Genomic DNA, 12833 nt, shown 5'->3' with positions numbered 1-12833 from the left:
GTCGAATCCAGTTTTGTTCTTAAAAATTCTATAGGAAAATTGTAAAGAACCGAGAAGCTGAGAACACTACTTTTCTCCTTACAAGCTTGTAGGAAGAGAAAAAATTGAGATAAAAAAAAAGAATACTTAAGAAATTAAATTAACAATAATGATAAATGTATGTTATCTCTAAAAGAGAAAATTAAAGGATATTAATAATTAACAAAAGTTAATAAAAAAATATAGATAGATAAAAATAAATAAAAATTACTTTAGAGAAGAATGATAGAAAATCCCAAAAAGGTTAAACAAATTAAAACTAAAAAATAAAAAAAAAATGATACACATTTAAAAACGGATAAAGAAAACAAAGTATTAGACAAAAAGTATAAAAAAGAACAAGGTATTTAAAGAAAATACAATTAGCTCAAGAGTAATTAATAGCAAGTGTAAATTGTGAAATCTATACTAATAAAATAGAACATACTCATTTTTTGTGTACACAAATTTTTGACTATTTTATCCTTCAACTACTTTTAAAAACCACCATCCATCCCCACAATCAGAAGTAGTTCCTATACAATAGCCTTTTAACAATAGCAGTAATTCACAAACTACATTTAACTCATCTTTTTTAAGACAAGAAGTGTCTATTTTTTAACTTGCAAAAAATAAAAATTATCCATGCACCTCTATTTTAAGTAGAAAAATATGTATTATGTAGGAAAGATAATTCTATCCAGATTCTATGAGTATTCGTAAAATTATCTATAAATGAATAGGTAGATACTCAATCAGCAGGAATGAGTTTGAGACCATCAATCGCAAATTTTGATATGAACGGGTGCGAGCATAAATACTATAGTGCACAACTTATTTGCATTTATTACATATATAATAATTTAATTAAAATATTATATATATATATATAATATTATATGTATAATTATATGTTTTTTAATTATTAAATTAAGAATCTAATGTATATACATTGATGATATAAAATAATTTTACACTGTCATCTAATTGTATATATCATGATTTAAATTACTTTAAAATAATTATTTTAAAAGTTAACAAAATTATTATATATAATAAATTATGATTGAATGACTTTATAAAACTTTTACATTGTTGGTAATCCTTTTTTCTTAAATTAATTACTAAAACATAGTATTGATTATTAAAGTTTAAGAATCAGTTTTTGCAGTTTATTGTTGGGTTTAATCAAATTTAACAATTAAAATGTTGATGGTTAAGAATGATTATGTTTTCTAATATTCAGTTATGACTTATATTTGAATGATTGAAGTTATGTTTGAATAATTTAACAATGAGTTTTTAATTTAGTTGTAAGAAAATTTAATTAATGTTTTTATTGATTTATTAACTTTATATTTAAGTAAAGTGTGAATAAAAAATATTGGTATGAATATATAGGTATTCAATAAATATAAGAATTAAAAAGGTTATTTACACTATAGAGAACAATTACTATAATACCCTACTTAGACTCAAACCCTATCCCTTCCAATTCATAATCTTGGCTATTGTTGCCTGTCTTTTTGAAATGGACTTTTCAAAATATAATGAAAAAGTCAAGAAAGCAATAACCAGAGTGTTTTGGAAGTACGTTCCCTTAATATTAGGAATGATGCTAGGTGCACTCAGCATTATTGTTGGTGCACCCAACATTTTAAGTCAATGGGTGAAAATGCCCTTCACTCAAGTTGATCCCTATGACTCATATGGATCAACTTGATCCGTATGTGTAATTTTAACTTACGGATCAACTTGATCCGTATAGATCTTACGGATTAACTCACGCACACCTAGCAAAATGCAACAAAATGGTGTACCTTAAATGTCAACAATGACGAAACAACCACCGCAATAATCACCACCGACCCGTAACACTTTTACCTCAACCCAAGCAGCAACTCTCTCAACAATGAAAAACCAACACGAACCAACAACAGAGGGACAAAGCGAATAAAAAAACAATGGAGGCGTAAGAGAAAAAATAACACTGCAACCAACTTTAAAAGGAAGAAGACACCAGGGGCATTTAGGGAATTAAAAAAATTGCTGGGTGCACAAGCAATAATGCTGGTGCACCTAGGATCACCCTAATATTAGGTCTTAAGCCCGTAAAGGCTTTCTACGGACCAAAAACCCTAAAAGGCTTATTATGTCTTGATAATGATTGGGCCTGAGCGTGAATGGTCCAAATACAGAAACACCAGTGCGAGAAGCGCGGTTGCGTTTGCATCTCCTCTCTCTCTCTCTCCAATTTCCCTGTCACAAACACAGATTCACTTCGAAACTGAACGCTGCAGCAGAAGATGTTCAAAAAGTACGCTCACTCGCTCTACAAAATATATCTGCAAAATTACACTCCGTAGTTTCTGATGTCATTCAACACTTGTTTCTATTCTTTTTCTCGTTCTAGTTTCTTCATATTGTTACTTTTCCGGGTTTTTTTTAGCAATTGCACCATTGATGGTGGTGATGCTGCCACAAACCCTAAAACATTTAATGAATTTTGTATCGGAAACCCCAATGCTCTCTTTTTCTTGCATCCCCTTTTCCCCCAACCACTCGATAATTCCATGAACATATATGTGCTGCATCATTATAATTTTTTTTATTTTTCAATATTTATCTTTAGATTTACATGTCAACTTTTATTTCCAGATTTTCTGGCGAAGATGTGTCTGCACAGAACCAAGTGAAGGCATCTGTTCAACGAAAAATACGACAAAGTATTGCTGAAGAGGTGATGTCACATTTGGGGTTTGCCCTTTGATTTGAAATTTTAACCTTAAATAACAACTTTGGTTCTTGCTACTCATTGGTTTTTTGTTGCCTGTGATACTAACCTCACTTACTCTCCACTGCAGTATCCGGGCCTTGAACCTGTTTTGGATGATATACTTCCCAAGAAGTCCCCTCTTATAGTTGCTAAATGGTTTGATTGTGTGGTTCTTTTTGCCTGCATTTTGCTGTGTCATATCTTCTATTGTTGCTAACTGTTGTTTTTCCCTGTTCTTGTAGTCAGAACCATCTCAATCTGGTTCTTGTGAACAACGTGCCTTTGTTTTTCAGTGTCCGTGATGGACCATACATGCCCACCTTGCGACTTCTCCATCAATGTAAAGTTTACAGTTCTTGCATATTTTGCCAGTTTTTAAGGCCTATTTTGAATGCATAGTGCATACCTTTCATATGATGCATAATAAAGTAATGTAGGATGCAGCTGACTTTGGGTCCAACCCATATGATGAAAAGGATATTGAAATGCGTTATATGGAAAATTTATTGTTGCTTAATTAATTTTTTTTTCTTTTGTAGATCCAAATATAATGAAAAAGTTACAAGTTGACCGTGGTGCAATTAGATTTGTCTTGGCGGGTGCGAACATAATGTGTCCCGGTCTTACATCTCCTGGGGGTGTTTTGGATGAGGATGTAGGGGCAGAATGCCCTGTGGTACTGTCATTATATTCTTCTTAAATGATTATAATGCACAAATTTTCTAGTGACTTTATATTAACTTTCATCTCATCATGTATTTATCTGATTTCAGGCCATCATGGCTGAAGGTAAACAGCATGCTCTTGCTATTGGCTTTACAAAAATGTCTGCAAAAGACATGTAAGAAACTTGTATTATCTCATCTTTTTTATTGGGCAGGAATGTTGAATGAAATAAATATGAATTGTCACTAATAAACAGAGACTCTGTCAGATACTCCCTCTTTTATTATTTTATTCTCTTCCTAACATTCATAAACATGCAAGTAGGGGTATGGTTGGGTTGGGTTGGGTTGGATTGACTGGAAAATGAGACCAAACTGATTAAAAAGCTTTAGTTTGGGTCAATTTTTACTTGGCAAAATTTTAAGGACAAACCAAACCAACTCAATCAAACTCAGCTTGGTTCATGTATGATCATGGGGTTGACATATTTTAATATATTTTAAAATAAATATTGTAACAATAAAAATTAGGAAAGAAATAAGATCTGCAGATTGCAGCATACAACAAAGTCACCCCTCAGCACAATACCCTCATCTGCTGTTGACCAACACCAACAAGCATCCCACGTTGCTGCTCCCCTTGCACTGCCATCAAGTGTGTCATACAACCAAAACTACTCACCTTTTAGATGCACCTGATCGCAAGCCTGAGACCGGTGCATCTCAAGTTCCTCACACTCAGCACCAGCCAGCTTGTAACCTTACAAAACAACTCAGCAATGCTGCTCTCTGCTTTTAATAGCAGCCATGCATTCCAACATACTACACAAACCCCTGCTGCTACTACCTCCATAGCTCCCCATGACCCCATCAAGTCACCAACACCTGCTCATCCAAATGAACCACTCACTATCAATGTGATGTGAGATTTGAGCTATGAAGATTGCTAGGTGACTCTGGTCTTTGTTTGCATGTTACACAACTCTCCCATTAATGATCTTGGGGTGGAATATTAAGACATGAAGTTTGTAGCGTGTAACTATGAAAGAACTGGTATCATAACAGTGAGAAAGAATAATTTTTTATTTTTATTTAATGAAACTAAGGGGGTGTTATTTCGCGTCATGTTCTTTCATTCCCAGGAATGAGGGTAGAAATACATATTCTCATGTTTGTTAGAAGGTTATAAAAATATATTCCCTGGTATGTTGTATTGCATTAAAGTTACATCTTCACATTTCAAGCAGATTCTCTATTCCCATGAGGTGGGGGTGGGTATCTCACGTGGGAATGAAAGTTATTTTCTACAATAATTACCTATTTTCACTACATTCTACTATATTTCTTTTTTAACTTTCACTTTTTCAATTTTTTAATTAAATACATTTTAAATTTTTCTAAAATTTCTAAATTCCAACCAAACATGTCTATGGGAATGACTTTCTTAGGCTTAATATTCCCGGGAATCACATTTCTGGGAACGCAAATAGTGTGAAACATGCTCCCCAAGGAGAGGCCCCTAGGAAGCAATAGATTTCAGATATTTGGACTCTCAAGAGGTCTGAATCCACTCCTTACTCTGTTTTCTCAATCACAAAAGTCCCTTTAAACCATGTAGAGTAATTCCTGTTTGTAGGCAGCTACTGCTCTACAATTTATAATCGAAACCCAGCACCCTTAATGTGCCTAATTCTGCAGGAACATCCCCCTTCTTTCTAACATAAACTTGCTTGATCATGGGTCTGCTATCAAATAGCACCAGCTCAACTGAAAATTCAACGATGTACCTTGAAGGCTTAAATCTGGAACATTGCTTTACTGCCAATAATATCAATGTTGCTTGCATCAATGCCATAGCATTTGGTTTTTATTAAAGAATTTAAACTTAATGCTGATGTGGAAATAAAGAGAACTTATGATTTGCATAGTTTAACTTTCCTTGGTTGATTCTTTTACTCAAGAAGTTTAAATATTTTTGTGGTTTCAGAAAAGCAATCAATAAGGGAATTGGGGTTGATAACTTGCATTATCTCAATGATGGTCTTTGGAAGGTATGATTGATATATGCCTTCCTTCTTGTTTGTATAACTATTAAGAAATAAGTATACATAGTGCTCATATTTTTTTCTTTGATGTAGTACCTAGAATAAATACCATAACTTTTACTTTTCTCTTTCTTTTGTTGATATGATGATAGCACTTTTTGGTTTTGAACATTGAAGACCAATTCCACCCTGTGCTTCATAATATGTTTTCTTCTGATTTCTAATATATTGTCATTTTTGCTATACTACATTGTAGATGGAGAAACTTGATTAAAGATGTTGCGGAAGCTTCAATGCTTTGATTGATGAATTCCTGTGTTTCTGGACCTTGAGCCAGATCTTAGGGATCATATGCGAACTTGTGGATTTGTTTCGTTATACCATGTAAACAGTAAAGAAATGAATTTTGTTGCTTAGAATGCTCTCTTTTAGTAATTATGTAGATTTCATGTAACATGGAATACACTCTGCGTGTTGACAAATACGAAGTTTTGCTTATTTTTGGACTCCAATTGAATGTTGAAACCATGCACGGATGTTTATTTAAACTTGATTATGCCATTCGATCTTTTTTCATACCACAGAATTGTATCTAGACCTTAAAACACTCTGCGTGCTTGATTGGAGGGAAAATTGGCTGTTGAAAGAATTTGTTTATTAGGAATATTTTTCACTCATTTTCTTCTAAATATGTTTTTCGTTTTGATAAATATGAAAATATTCAGAATTGATTCTTGTTAAATTTTCATTGGGCTTACCTACATGGCTCGGTCTAGAAAAAACACCATCATCTTCCATGGTTGTTCAAGAGTGAAGAAACAGTCTTATCATCCTACACTTTTGATAGTCCGATAAGTAGGTTTAAATATACTTTATTTTCCCTAAGTTTATTAATTTCTTCGGTCCCTCTTTTTATAAGCTACATACCAGGGCTCCAAAATATTTGTCATATTCACAAACGAGCCTTGCGTTATAATGTCGTTTGATCTATTACTTACGTGGATTGAATTAAAATTACATGCCATCAAGGATGTGTTTAGTTAAGGAAAAGTGTAGAGAAATTATATATATATATATATATATATATATATATATATATATGAGATCAGTCTCATATCTCTTATATTCTACTTTAATTTAATATTTTTTATCTTTTATTTTTATCATTTTATTTTCATCCTCTAAACTCTTTATTTTTATTTTCTTTATTTTCATCCTTTAAACCAAACATGTCCCAAAAAGATAATCTTTTGGTCATATTTTGTTTAAGTTTTAATTACTACTTTGATTCTTTAATTTATTTTAGAAATTTAATTTGATCATTTTATTTTAAAAAAAATTCAATTTAATTTCTTAATTTATTAAGGATAAATAATTAAATTTGTATTTAAAAATGTGATACAATAACAAATTAATGTCTGAAAGAAGGAAAAATATAAATTTAATTCTTACATGTGTAAAATATAATAAAGAACTAAATTACATCTTTTTAAAAATAACAGCAACAAATTAAACCTACCAAATAAATTATATGAATAAAATACTAATTAAAACCTTTTTGTTCTACAGTGTGTAGTTTTGTAGGGATCTTGGTGGTTGGAAGTCAACTGTTTGTTTGGTCAATGACATCAAATTAGAGGACCACAAATCCACAATTATCGCCAATTTTGTTGTTACCATTCCATTGGGTGCACGCTCTTCCCAAAACCCTAGATTCCCTCCAAACAGAAAGCTACGATGCCAACCCTCACCAATTTCTACTCCATCAAAGATTTATCCCAGCACACTACCAAAGACGATTGCTGGATCCTCGTTGATGGAAAGGTATACGACGTGACACAGTATTTGGATGATCATCCCGGTGGAGATGATGTAATCCTCGCCGCAACCGGGAAAGACGCAACAGAAGAATTTGAAGATGCTGGCCACAGCAAAAGTGCTAGAGAACATATGGAGCAGTATTGTATTGGTGAGCTTGACACATCTTCTCCAATTTCCACCAAAGAAAAGTTCATACAACTCACTAAGCAATATTGGGTTGTTCCGGCAACCGTCGTCGGTATCTCGGTGGTAGTAGCTTTCTTATACTTACGTAAGAAGTAGCACTACACAAGTCTGCAATTCAATTTTTTTGTCATTGTTACAACAAACTTTGTATTGCTATGAAGGATAATTTGGCTTATTTCAAAACAGTAATGATTGATTATATGCATGATATTACATTGGAGGTTTGATAATTAAAAAAAGGTCTTTAGGATCACATTTGTGTACTGTGTTTTCTCTTATTGTTTGTCTAGGATCTTGACAAAGTATAAATAAAAACTGAAAACTGGCTGCAATTACTATTGAAGTGTTTAAATGTTAGCCACTTTGGTGAATGGTTTCTCACGTTGAAGGGACCTATCCTTCCTTGATTAATTTGCTATACAAATAGATGGCAAAGGGAAATTATCATCTGAAGACATAACTTTTCTATAAATTTTAACCCACCTAACTTAAAGTAGCTCAATAATGAAATCTTAGAAGAGAAATATTAGTAATACACCCACTCTTATTGATGCAGCCTCTGATATAGGTTGAAATTGTTGAAAAGAGTGTGTTACAAAGTGTATTGCTAGCATTTCTCGTCGTCCGAGAATGATTAATGTACAGGGCAACCTTTAACTACAATGCCTTTTTCAGTAGGACAATTAGCCAAGGGACACCCTTCAGGGTTATTCCCCCACCAGTTAAGCATGATGTTGTTATTGTTCAAAGCAAGAAACAGCAAGATTGTCATAAAGGCAGTTCCAGCATCAAGACCACCAGACAACACATAATTGCAGCGCTTCCACCATTCTTGTCTGTATCTATATGCTATGTATCCTGAGAGAAAGCCAACTAGTATCCAACTAGTGAAGTTCACAGCAGTTGCAGGTGGCATCATCGATGTAGCACCCAACAACACAGGCATGTGAATTAGAGTTATCCATCTTTGCTCTGGAAATGCCTTGTGAGCAAGCCAAACTAGAAAGGGAGCAATAGCTCCACCAAGGAAGAACAAGTTCACTTTGGCATATTCACCGAGGTCTCCGAAAATTCTGCGCGGTCCAAGAAGACCCCATATAACTGAGGCATCAAAGAACACATTGTCCATTGGGCAAGTCCAAGGGCTATCAGGATCCAGCATGGTAGTGTCACAGAGGTGAGGGATTGTTCTCATCAACCACCATGCTGTTACTGTGTATATAAATACTGATAAGATTGTTCCTACCACCTACATACAATGCAAGACAATATGCAACCATATTTAGTAGTTTCTTTAAATAAGAACTCCTAATGGGTGCTATTCTTATAGTTTACATTTAAAATGACAAGAATCAAAACTTGCCTGTGCCATGAACATTGTTCTTGGTGGAATCTTCATATAGTGTCCAAGTTTGAAGTCTTGCAAAAAGGTTAATGCTTGAACCATGCTGATGTAGCCGTAGACCTTAAAGCACATGTTAGCCACAGGACGCTCTGGATACATGTAACCAATTATGTATTCTGTTATGATGTTTAAACCGGGTTGCTGTTAAGAAGAAAAAGATGAGGTCTTAGGGAATTTTCTCCTTAGCACCAAGGTGAAGTTAGCAAGCTCAGTAAGTGAATTGTTGAGATACCTGATTTGTAGTGGCATTTATTATACCGATTGGAAGAGTGAAGAAGATGGAAATTGCACAAGCTAGCAATACACCCCACCATGGTAACTGGAGTGATTCGTTGTAGTACTCACAAATAAATATAATAAGAGCTATGTTTGCTGCTAGAATGATGTAAAACCACCACGTGGGGACTGATTTGTACCTTCTCATAAGTCTTGTGTGTATGTCAATTTTTTTACTGTTTCCAAAGGCCCTTTTACTTTGCATCAATATTTCCCTGCACAGTGGATATGTAAGTGTTTATGCAATTGAAGTTTCGGAAGACAACATATTTTCGCAAATAAAAATTGGAATAGGATGTGGAGACTGTGCAGACTTTCATTTTAAGTAATACTTGAATTATACTTTCATCTTCACTGCAAACAAAACTCATTAAAGTAATTGATAACATAAGCCTATGGAGATCCAGTTTAAAGCAGAACAAGTTTTTGCTGTAAAAGGAACAAACATATAACATGTTTCTGGATAAAAACAAGCTTGAAGTTTAAGGTGTTTCATGCAAGAAGTTCAGATTGATTCAAGAGCTTCATAAATATTTTTTTTTCAAGGGCTGTGAGGGGGAAAATAATATCTAGGATTAATTGCATTTTTGATTCTCCTATTATCAGTCATTTCACAAATCAAGCCCTGTTTTTTTCACGATTAGATCCTCTCTATTTTATTTGTACAACTTTTATCTATCTCTTAACTTGACATCCAATATTTAACTGAAATGCTAATGTGACATTCTATTACAATGTCATGTCAGTATTTTTGTTGAAATATTGGATGTCAATTTAGCGAATAAACCAAAGTAATTAAGCATAATATCTAACATTCTAACACGTCATTGAATATAGAAGATAAAATCAGATGATGATCCACATAGTGGCTACCTTCCATGAAAGAGCAGAACATGCACAACTGTAGCAGAAAGTGCTGCAAATCCGAGGCCGTATGTCATTGCAAAGAACGTGCTGAGATGAACTGGCCCGTTGATTGAATAAGCTTGCCGATCGAGATGGAATTCGGAGTTGACAATAGTTGAAATGTCATACAGTGAGCCATTTCCCATGAACAGCTTGCTTGAAAATATTGGAAAAGTCTTGGCCTCATAGGCATTAGACCAGTAAGCAATTGGTGTCATCACATACATAACAAGAAAAAAACCAACAGCAATATTAGCAGTAGCAAACCAAGGGCTAGCTAGTGGACTTCCAAGGTAAGCAGAAATGGTAGACCAATCAATTCCAAATGCTGCAATTCCAAGACCCCTCAAACCAGAACCAAGTTGTTGGACTAGGACTGACTTGGGGGCAAGCCAACACATCCAAGAGAAAGATGTCAACATTGAAAACAGATAGCCAGGGAACACATAGTAAGCCAAGCCTGAGACCAAGACGAGGAGGAAAAATTGGGTACGTGTTGTGCCTCCTTTAGGCCTTTTGCTTTTCTCATGTAGAGCACTACATTAATGTACTTGATCAACATGGTTGCATTATTTAGAAAACTACTGATTAACACATTGGTTAAAGGGAATTCACCTGAATAATGAGACCTGGACCAGATTAGATGGCCACCACATTTCCCCTGGCTCAACCAGAAATTTCCGGAACAGTCCTGCCCAACCAAACCCCAGGATCTAAAATTGAATAGCAAAGCATAGCTTAAGACTATATCCTTTAGTATACTTCTCACGAGTTTATACCATTAATATACTACAAGAATTAATACCATAACAAAAAAAGATAGCATTTTTAGCTAATTACAACAATCTTTTCCACATAACCCAGGGACATTATTGAGTGTCCCTTAATAAATAGGAAAAATACTAAACATACATTTAGTTTTTCTTCCATTTCACTTACATCTTATTTTTATTTCTATTTCTCTCTTTATTTCTCATCACATCATTTCTCTCTCTCTGTCTCTCTCTCTCCATCTATCTATCAATCTATCTATCATTACTCTACTAAACAATACTTGGTCAAAAATTAAACATAAGTTTTGTTGCGACAGGCCACAGGACTCCAAAATATTTTTATCTAGCAAAAATATCAAGAATCATACAATCTAGTCTAATGATTCTTGATCAAAATTGTCAGAAAGTAATATGACCAAGTAAAACCAACCTACACCTTTCAAACTTCGTTAAGAGTTTTAGTAAAAAGTAAATGATTTCTGATAGGCTTTCCATTTTTTTACGATACAACTTTTAGAAGAAAGGCGGGGGCATTCAAATCTCACAATATATTTGCCCCTTTTCATCCTCTCTCTGTCTCTCACACGGCAGGACTCCCAAGGAATTTTTCCGTGTTAATCTCCCTCCAATAAAAAAAAAACTACAAAAGTTATATATGGTAATAAATTCCTAAAAAGTTATAACTTCAACCTTGTAATTGACTTGAAGCACAAAGTATATATTTTTAATAATAAAAAAATGTTCTGGATTTTCAAGTTTTGTTCCCAAAATTGTCATAATTTTAACAAGATTGCATAGATTCATGACTTATGGGTTCTGAGTGTGTCTACATCAAGTCAATAAATATAAAAGTTATTGAAGCACAAGTTGTGTAGGCATAAATTAAACGGGAAAGAGACAGAGACATGGGTTAATATGGATGGAAGAGGACCTGAGTAGTTAACATGACTAACAAAGCAGGAAGGAAGTCGAGCCTTCTTTTATACATGAGCTTCACAGCACTCAAAATATGAGTAGCATACACAGTTCCAGCACCAGAATTGGCAAAGATGGTTATCAGAACATGCTCTTTGATATTAAACGGTCCACGGTTGAGTGAGAACTCAAACCTTGAATCCTTGAAGAACACACGTGTTGGCAGAGTCCTTGCCATGAAGTGGCCAATAGGAACCACAGCAATCTGAGCTGAAATTGAGGTTACAATCAGAGGCTGTGTTCTGTACCAAAAGAACTGATTCACAAAGGACAACAACACGCATGAAAGAACCCCCAGAACCCACATTCTGAACGTGAGAAGCTGCATGGTGGGATCATCGGTTTTAGGAACGGTGAGTTCAACTTGTTTTACTGGACACTCTTCTTCTTCACTCTCAACAGTGTTCTCTTTCTCTGAGTCTGAGCCACCTTCAAAAGTGGAAGCCATGGTAAAAGAGTACTTTTCCTGTAACACAAAGATGGTGTTAAAAGTCAAATCTCATGTGCATGTAACCGTGACAGTGATCATATCATGCGTGGAGATGGGTAAGGCTGATGAGAAATAATGAGTGGCTATGTCTATCTATATCTATGTATATATATGCAATATAAGACGGTGAGGAATCTTTGTAAGCACCAAAAGACAGTGCAAAAGTCCTGCTATGTTTCGGGAAAATCGGATGACAAATTCACAATGATTCCTAAAGTTGTCTTTGTTATCTGTATTGCATCCATAATATTTTGATTAATGATATAATTAACTTTAAATTTTTATGCACTAAAATAATATTAAGTATGATGATTAATCAGTATGATCTGCTTTATAAATAATTTTATTTCTTAAACATATAATAATTATATGTTCGATTTCTAACTCATACTTATTTATGGAGAAGTATTGGTTGAAAGATGTCAAATCTCTAAATTTAGTATCTTAAGGATTTATTCTTTGATTTTCCACTGATAAATATATATTTTTAAAGAAAA

At 34.0% G+C, this 12833-nt stretch overlaps 3 protein-coding genes across 3 annotated transcripts; 2 read left to right on the top strand and 1 right to left on the bottom strand.

Annotated features, from left to right (window-relative positions):
- The first annotated feature begins 2201 nt into the window (after positions 1-2201).
- Positions 2202-6080, top strand: LOC114415582 (malignant T-cell-amplified sequence 1 homolog). The gene is made up of 8 exons (XM_028380351.1): positions 2202-2335; positions 2677-2758; positions 2883-2950; positions 3037-3134; positions 3334-3470; positions 3568-3635; positions 5447-5510; positions 5761-6080. The coding sequence occupies exons 1-8, from the start codon at positions 2325-2327 to the stop codon at positions 5776-5778; spliced, it is 546 nt and encodes a 181-aa protein (XP_028236152.1). The 5' UTR covers positions 2202-2324; the 3' UTR covers positions 5779-6080.
- Positions 6081-7147: 1067 nt separating this feature from the next.
- LOC114415581 (cytochrome b5) lies at positions 7148-7774 on the top strand. Its single transcript, XM_028380350.1, has one exon. It carries the CDS (start codon positions 7242-7244, stop codon positions 7605-7607), a length of 366 nt encoding a protein of 121 aa, XP_028236151.1. The 5' UTR covers positions 7148-7241; the 3' UTR covers positions 7608-7774.
- Positions 7775-7952: 178 nt separating this feature from the next.
- On the bottom strand, positions 7953-12427 carry LOC114415580 (oligopeptide transporter 6-like). The gene is made up of 6 exons (XM_028380349.1): positions 11803-12427; positions 10714-10811; positions 10066-10635; positions 9149-9407; positions 8875-9057; positions 7953-8760 (listed from the first exon to the last, which is right to left on the bottom strand). The coding sequence occupies exons 1-6, from the start codon at positions 12292-12294 to the stop codon at positions 8146-8148; spliced, it is 2217 nt and encodes a 738-aa protein (XP_028236150.1). The 5' UTR covers positions 12295-12427; the 3' UTR covers positions 7953-8145.
- Positions 12428-12833: the final 406 nt, after the last annotated feature.

This window comes from Glycine soja, chromosome 6 (assembly GCF_004193775.1).
Source record: "Glycine soja cultivar W05 chromosome 6, ASM419377v2, whole genome shotgun sequence".
NCBI lineage: Eukaryota > Viridiplantae > Streptophyta > Magnoliopsida > Fabales > Fabaceae > Glycine > Glycine soja.
This window is presented reverse-complemented; position numbering and strand designations above follow the sequence as displayed.